The 8619-nt window shown below is 36.8% G+C and overlaps 2 protein-coding genes across 4 annotated transcripts in view; one reads left to right on the top strand and one right to left on the bottom strand.

The window, feature by feature from the left end:
- The first annotated feature begins 1390 nt into the window (after positions 1 to 1390).
- On the top strand, positions 1391 to 2936 carry LOC140982707 (serine/threonine-protein kinase WAG1-like). The gene has a single exon (XM_073449402.1). It carries the CDS (start codon positions 1432 to 1434, stop codon positions 2854 to 2856), a length of 1425 nt encoding a protein of 474 aa, XP_073305503.1. The 5' UTR covers positions 1391 to 1431; the 3' UTR covers positions 2857 to 2936.
- A 1755-nt stretch (positions 2937 to 4691) lies between these two features.
- The window catches only part of LOC140977266 (probable sugar phosphate/phosphate translocator At3g14410), a 7690-nt gene continuing 3762 nt past the window's right edge, over positions 4692 to 8619 (bottom strand). Inside the window, exons 1-7 of one of the 3 annotated variants that reach the window (XM_073441949.1) lie at positions 8444 to 8613; positions 6430 to 6537; positions 6316 to 6350; positions 6085 to 6197; positions 5703 to 5964; positions 5352 to 5620; positions 4692 to 5135 (exon numbers count right to left, since the gene is read on the bottom strand). In XM_073441949.1, the coding sequence (XP_073298050.1) occupies positions 5017 to 5135; positions 5352 to 5620; positions 5703 to 5964; positions 6085 to 6197; positions 6316 to 6350; positions 6430 to 6537; positions 8444 to 8545 (1008 nt within the window). In that variant the 5' untranslated portion in view covers positions 8546 to 8613 and the 3' untranslated portion in view covers positions 4692 to 5016. Of the gene's footprint in view, positions 5136 to 5351; positions 5621 to 5702; positions 5965 to 6084; positions 6198 to 6315; positions 6351 to 6429; positions 6538 to 6645; positions 6669 to 8443; positions 8614 to 8619 lie in introns of those variants that run through there. The other 2 variants (XM_073441956.1, XM_073441965.1) reach the window with 2 other exon arrangements.

Below are 8619 nucleotides of genomic sequence, written 5' to 3' on the forward strand. Positions count from 1 at the left end.
ATATATAGTAATAATAAATCCTTTTAAAAAAAAATGAGAGCAACACTTGGCAGACGAGCACGTGGCAGGCAGATGTTGCAATAACTTTGCACATGGGTCCCAGTCAAAGTCAGGTGAACACTTTAAAAAAAAAAAATAAATTATATAATTATTCATGCTATGTCCGATTTTGTGCAACAGATAAGCGCAGATCAAATAATCACTAGTTTATACTTTCTGGACCGATTGGTAATTGTCGTTTGGATTGATTTGGAAGCAAATCCAGTAAACTGAATAAAAAGGAACAAAATGCTTCGATTTGCCTCGCTAATTCTGTAGTTGTTAAATTATTTTTCGATGAATAAACTTGCGAGAAATTCATCAACTATATATTTATTAGGCTTGTAAAAAATATATTTTATGGATTGTATTAAAAAAAAAAAAGTGATTGTATTATTTCGAATTATTATGAGTTGGGAAATGAATTCGTTACAATCGAGTCTCGAATCTCGAAATAACGATGTCAAATGTATCGACTACGAATTTAAATTTCATCTCTTCTAAAATCAGCTATCGGCCATGCATGAACCCCACATTTTGTTCAGGTACGTTGTATCGTGAAGGTCTTCCAAGCATAATCCTATAAAAATAGAAAGTATTCGTGAATTTATATCTAGAAAATGTCATCTTCTATTTTTATATGAATAAAAACTCATATGAGACGGTCTCAAAATTAAATCGTATGAATGCTAGCTAGAGAATAATTCCGAAGGAGTAAATATAATATATACTCCTAAAACACGTAATTTATCTCCAAATATTTGTTTCATTCTCTCGTATCACTGACGACGGGCACAGAAATGACTGAAATGAAAATAGAAATGTGAAAGTTACAGATTTAATGTTTTGGAATTGAAAATGAATTTTTTGAATTATTAAAAAAATTCACCAACAAACCTATATGAAATGTTTGTTAGTACAAAGTTTAACTTTAATTAATAATCCACAAAAACTCCTGTGAAGCGGTCTCACGGGTCAATTTTGTGAAAATGATATTTTATATAGGTCATCTACGAAAAAGTATTATATTTTATGTCAAATATATTAATTTTAATTGTAAATATGGATATGAGTAATCTTTCTCACGAATAAAGATCCATGCGAAACACTTGCTCTCAATAATCTTAACTATTTAACATCTAATCTAACAGATAGTTTCGAATAGTAACCGAATTTTAATCTACTCTTGTCTAACTTCCTCGGATAACGCGAAATGTAAGTAAGCAATTAATTATTAACTTCTTTGAATTTAATAGCTATTCTATTAAATTTAAATTAAATAATTTCAACCAAACACGTTACCAAAATTAATTTTATGTTCCCCACCACCGTCGTAGCCTGTATATATATTTACACACAGCATTTACAATTCACGTAAATTCAAACCAAAAAATGGAGCAAGACGACTCCCTTTACTATTACAATTTAACAGATTCCGAGCTTGATCTGAGCTTCACCACCGCCACCACGGTAAGTTCCCGGAGCAGCTTAGCTCGCAGCAGCCTAACCCTCAGCTTCAACGAGTCGCGTCTCTCTAGCACCTCCAATAATACTTCTTCCTCCACCGCCGTCCCAAACACCAACCACCGTCCACATCGCCGCCATGACAATCCCAACTGGGCTGCTATCAAGGCTGCCACCACATTGTCACATGACGGAGCTCTCCATCTAGGCCACCTCAAGCTCCTCCGACTGGTTGGGACAGGGAACCTTGGCCGCGTTTTTCTCTGCCGCTTACGCGATAATGATCACGCAAACTTCGCCCTTAAAGTTGTCGACCGGGATTCCTTGACTTCTAAGAAACTTTCTCAGGTGCAGACGGAAGCAAAAATTCTTTCCTCTCTCGACCACCCTTTTCTTCCGACGTTGTACGCTCACTTAGAAGTGTCTCATTACACTTGTCTTTTGATGGACTTCTGTCCCCATGGAGACCTCCATGGCTTGCTCCGAAAGCAACCAATGAACCGTTTACCTGTTCAGGCTGTCAGGTTCTTCGCCGCCGAAGTTCTCCTGGCTCTAGAGTATCTGCATTCGCGTGGCATTGTGTACCGGGATCTCAAACCGGAAAATATACTGATCCGTGAAGATGGTCACATCATGTTATCGGATTTTGATCTGTGTTTTCAGTCAGATGTTTCGCCGATATTGGAGAATAGGACACAAATCAAGGCGGGGTCCTGTTCTTGTTTCATCCAACGGCGGCGTGTGGAACGGGTGACAGAATTTGTGGCGGAGCCAACGTCAGCGTTTTCAAGATCGTGCGTCGGCACTCACGAATACTTATCGCCAGAGTTAGCTAGCGGAGTCGGCCATGGAAACGGAGTTGACTGGTGGGCGTTCGGCATCTTGATATACGAACTACTCTACGGTACGACGCCGTTCAAGGGCGGGAGCAAAGATTCCACACTGCGGAATATAGCATCCAGCAGAGGGGTGAGATTGCTGGCGGCGGAAGGGGAGAGTGAGGAGCCGGGAATGGCGGAGGCCAGAGATTTGATTGAGAAATTGCTGGTGAAGGACCCTCGGAAGAGATTGGGATGTGCCAGGGGTGCAACGGACGTCAAGCGGCATCCATTCTTCAACGTTATTAAGTGGCCGCTTATCCGAACTTACCGGCCGCCGGAGGTTCGTGGACTGGCGGTGAAACGGAGTAAGAGCAGGGCCCACGTTGGCGGAGTTTCTTCTCCTAGATGGCGGCGCTGCTTCTGGAAGAAGGTGGCTTGTCTGATGAGAATAAAAGCGTCTAAATACAGATTAAATTCTAATTACAATTATTATTCTCATGTAGACTATCATAAAATCAAGAAATGTAGTTAAATCCTTTAATTTTAGTCAAATACAGTATAGCATATGCTTTGTAAATCGTCCAAATACCATAATTTTGGAAGAAATTCTTTTATATATAATTTTGATATATCGTGCACCTCTATTATATGTAATATATAAAAATTATATATATCTTTTTTGAAAATACCATTTTGTTATAATTATTATGGTCATTTTTCTAAAAAAATTATAACTAGCTTATTTAATTGATTATTATTTGAAATTTGATGTAAAATAAAATTTTAGACTTTTTAGGGAAAGCTCTCATCTGATCTACCACTTCATCCACACCAACCGACCACTTAGATATTAGAATTTGTAATCGATATTATGAAATTAATTTTAATAAAATCAAATGATTCCACATGAGTTTTTTTTTTTTGTCTCGTGTCAGTCATCATATATTCGTCAGATCATATTAAAGCATTGTTCTACCAAGAATCCAACTGCTAATTGCCAAATGATAGTTAAAAAGATTTAAATTTTATATTTATTTAAATTAGGAGTGTAAGTTTACATTTCTTTAAAAAATACTAGAACGGGCCGTTTGAATAATTACTAAAAATTTTGAGATGGGAAAAAAATAATGATTATTATGTATTTGAATCATGATTATGATCATCAGTAGCTCGAGTTGAGCCATAATTTTTTTATAGTTTTCGATTATTATGTAAATTTTTTAATTTTAAAGTATATTAGATATTGTAGTTTTGAACAAATTATATGAAAAATATTACTTATTTAAATGAATAAGATATTTTCGTAAAAATCATATTATTTAATATTATATTTCATTTTTTTCTCATAATATTATTTCACACATGCATAAAATTCCGTTTGTTTGAAGTATCAAATTATCAATTAAAACCATAATAACTTGAGACATGCAAAATAATTATTTTTACCCATCATTAGCGAAAGTGCACTAAACACAAGGCAGTTCACATTACAGAATGTAGATATCCGTAGGAGACTAAACGTGGGAGTTGGCAACACTTCCAGAACTCGGTGGCAGCGGGTTGGCGGAGCCACCACCATCGCCTTTGGCAGCAGTAGCATCGCAATAACCACGTAATATATCACTTTCCTCCGTACTGATCCCGAGCGAGTCCAGCATGGAAGGCCAGCACTGGTGCTGAATGATTCTTATGGCATTGCAGCAGCTGGGTCCGAGATGTGTCTCTCCATTGAGAAAGAACAGCACCACTTCGCCGCTGCAAGAATGCAGCTCTAGCAACGAATCCCAGCACGGGGACGACCCATCTTCAGCTAACTTTAGACGAGTCGAAAGGGACGACGTTTTTAAGCTAAGATTACGAGCAGAGGCGGCTGTAGATGATGCCAAGAAATATAAAGCGAAGATTACAAGGAGGGGATTTGAATTGGAAGCCATGACTAACAAATTGTAAATTTCTTGGGAAGTTCTTGAATTGTCGTATTACTGGATTGGAGTAATACAGAGCTTTATAGGAGATGAAGCATGCAATTACGAGGCGAAGCCAAACGGACACTAGAAGTTACGTGGGGAGAGCAAGTGGTTCTGTAACTGATATGAAATTAAGCTGTGCAACGAACAGGCTAATGACTAAAAACGAACAGATTAGTTTTTCGACGAAAAAATTATAATATTTAGTTTTCTCAAATAAATCACAACCGACAATCTTTTGGTAGACGTCATGTCAGAAAACAAAGTTAGTTAATTTTCCCCCTTATTTGTTTTGTTAGATAGTAGTTAGAGAGATTTGTATGCTTATTTTCGTTGGATTTGTTAAATTATCTAACAAGCTAACTGGAACATCCAAAATGAAGAAACAGTACGTACTTCGTTTATAAAAGTTTGTTCAATACATATGAAGGCTGATATCGTAAATGCGTACAACCTTTTTCGTGTGAAAACTGAAAAAAACAACGGTCATCAATCTCAATTTTACGTACAGGTCCTGACCCTATGACTATCAATCTTGGAAACTATAGGACACAATGAAGAAAGACTACAAAGATCACCATACTGAACAAGAAACAAACCAGTCAGCTGCAGCTTCTCCGCATAAGTAAATCTTGTGTTATCCCTTTGCATCTTTAGGCAGCGAGGCACCAGAAATTGCTAACAAACCTCAAGCAGCATGGTCGAGACGCAGCAGACATTCTTGTTCATTCGTTTGAGGACAAGGATGAAACGAGTGGAACTGATTGACTGGGCTCCTCTGTGTTAACACGAGTAGCTTCCTTTTTCAACTTGTGGTTATTGTATGCAGCTACCCCTGCAATAGCTGCAAACGTCCAGGTTTCTCTCATCATTTTATCAAAATGCAAGGCTACTGTTGAAGTTCAAATAAATTATTAAGCAATTCTGAAGGTGAAGTTAACAAAATCAGTCGAAGAACCAGAATCGAGTATAATAAGTGAAAATAGACTCATTATCACGTTTTCAGGCTCCCTTGCAACTGTTGGAAGCGGGGAAGCATGAATGCAAACTATATACTTACCAACAGCATAACCAAATAGATTTATCAGTGTCAATTTTGTGTCCGCAAAAAGAAGGGCTGACAGTAGAACTACTACCCAGTCCTTCACGACCCCAGCTACACGAATGGTCAAAGCACTTGTATGCGAGATGACAAGGAAAACTGAAAGATTGAGGGCGAAAGTACAAAGAGAGTTTAGGATAAGAATGAGCGGTTTGAAGCTCCAAGTCCCTTGTTCATCCATCCTTGGCTTCTCCAGGAAGATCCACGGAATTAAGAGACAAAGAGCACTGCATTATGGACCCAATTTCAATTCAAAGACAGCAATAATATCGAAACATATCTCAGAATTCTAAAGAATGAAGTACATGCCTGCAGGGGCTAACATAGTACATCATAGATATAGGATTCAGTTTCAGCCCCTTCCGTTTCACAAATATTTCCATAAATATTAGCCTTAAAGCTTCCCCAACTACACCTCCCATTTGGTAAACAACACCAATCCAGTTGATATATATTTCGCCATAAGAAGCCACCAGAACACCAAAACTGATCAACGACATTATAAGAAGCATTTTGACACTCATAACCTCAAGTCCAGCGAATACACCAAGAATGAAAACAGCAACTGGCACTGTAGATGTAGCAGAAATCAAAACAATGTTACGAGGGCCAAATCATAATCAATTTTAGCCACTAAAGTTGCATTGACTAAAAAACAGTTCCACCAATGAAACAACTAGTAAACACCTACTGATTGCTTTCAACATTTGAGCAAATGCAACAGATATGTAGAGGTAAGCAGTATTCCCTAGCCAGAGAGTCATTGCAAACATAGCACCAATAGGTATAACTGACGACATATATCTGGAGAATAAAAAACTCGAGTTGTTAGCAATAATGAAACCATGATGCTAGAATAAAAAATCGAGTGAAAACATGAAAAAATTAGAGGACAATAACTATAAAGGTAGGGCTAGCTCACATATCCAAAGTCATTCCTTCCTCAACTTTAATAATCTGCAAAAGGGGGGAAATCTATATTAAAACACAATAATCGACAAATCCTGATCATGTGTATTATTTGTGCATATATTACCTTGAGAACTTTGGTAAGAACGAAACATAAGACAGAGGAGAAGATCATATGAAGCATCGTCAATCCAAGAGGATACGGGAAGTTTATTTCCTTTGACGACAACACCCACTGCATTCAAGAATATTTTGACAAGGTAAATTTGGCAGAACAATTTCGTGACTTTTGAAATGTACTTCCAAAGGCTTATAGAAAGTACATAAATGACATTTCACTTACATAGCCAATAAGTAGGCACTCTATGCAATTGATAAAAGTATGCAACTTAGCAATGCCTCATTCTAGTCATGCGATTCATGTATGCAGTGAAACTTCACCACGAGAACTCCAATACATAGGTGCAAGAATTGATTTCTCAAATCCTCAAAATAGCACATAAAGAGAAAATAAAAACTCCATGGAACTTTGCTAAAAAAAACAAGATCTCCTATATTCAATGGAAATATATATCAACTATTAGGAGTCTATAACTATCATACTGGAAAACCCATTTAAGTTCAGAATTTATACCATAAAATAATAATGATTATCATTTCTCTCAATTGAAATCAAAGAATGCAGAAAATATAGTGTTTACATGGGATAATAGAAATGACATCTAGGATACTTTTCTTCAGAGAGTAGCACGAAAAAGAAAAAGAAAGCCCAAACAATAGCACGTAGCACCATTTTCATCACAGATCTCCTACAAACAATCGCATGTAGCACCATTTTCATCACAGATGCACAAAGATGTATCTTATGGTGCACATAGGGCAACAAGTTTACTCCTTTTAGCGTATGGACATATAAACTTTCTCATAGAAAAATCTCACTTGCCATCAAAACCAAACCTATGCGACAGTTCTCCAAAACTGAATTAAATATCTAGCAGTGATCTCACTTTTGTTAACAGAAAAGAGACAAAAACTAAAGCTCCATCAATCTTGCATCTGTGAGGTGAAAAACAGGCAGTAGAAGTTTTCTTTCATAGATATTTACACTAATTTAACGTTAGTTGTACTTTGATGGAACAAAATTTGCGGCGTTTAGTTAATCCGAGATATTGTCCAACTTAATTCGCTAGTATTTATATAGGACCCTCCTGCAAAGATCATCTCCTAATGTTAATGTTCTTAAAGAAAATGGACGCAGACTAAGAAAATTGAAATAACTAAAGCAATCAGTGTTCACCTAAAATCTACTATGCAAGTGATTATGTGGCATCATTCTATCACCTAAAGAAACTTTGGATGTCGGGATTCATTTTCCAAACCCTTTTTTTTATTTTTGGATGAAACCAAAACATTACACTTTTATTCCCAATTTCCCCCAAACACATCAACATGCCCCAACATAATCATTTCTTTAATTAAATATCATTCCAAAAAAAAATACTCTATTATTATATTCTATTTCAATTAACTCTAGTGACAAATTTAAAATACTTCATATAATTTCATGTGACATCGCCAACCAAAATATAATTATATGGTTCAATATCAGCTCCCTAAACCAATAGAACAACTACACTTCAACATATTTTACCTAAACATATTTTGAGAGAAAAAGTCTCGCGAAATTATCAGAAACTCTATCAACCATAGCAATGGCTTTCGGTTGTGGAGTTGTCATCACCCGTGAAAATAAGGCTGATCTAACACAGTAAACTACTCCTGCCTTCAACCATACTCAAGCTTTAAAGTTGCGACAACTGAATGCCCACGCTATAAAACGAATTTCATATCAAGAAACATGCTTTCCATTTCCTCCTCTAATTCTAAGCAAATTCAATTAACAAATCCATGAAATCCTAGCCAAATTGGAGCTTAAATTGTCGACCCTTTGCTCTTCCTAACACAATTTCCTCGGATATAATCCTTCCCATCACATTCAAATCATCAGCCACAACCCACAAATCTCATCACTTGTTTGACAATGTGCCAATCAGAAGTACGCGATCATCAATTCGACTATTTCACATAAACGTACATTGCAGGAAGTGAAAAAAGGAGAAATACAATAGAGATGAAATAACCTTGTTGAAGAAGATCTGCCCGCTGGATAGAGCAATGTATATGAGAATGTAAGCATATGTGACGAACTCTTCTCTCACCCATTTTCTACTCCGATCCGCCATTGCAGCACCGGAAACTCCCACAGACCCAGAAATATTCAGCGAGAAGTGTGATAGAAAAATCGAAGTTTCGAGGG

This window comes from Primulina huaijiensis, chromosome 1 (assembly GCF_012295235.1).
Source record: "Primulina huaijiensis isolate GDHJ02 chromosome 1, ASM1229523v2, whole genome shotgun sequence".
Taxonomy (NCBI): Eukaryota; Viridiplantae; Streptophyta; class Magnoliopsida; order Lamiales; family Gesneriaceae; genus Primulina; species Primulina huaijiensis.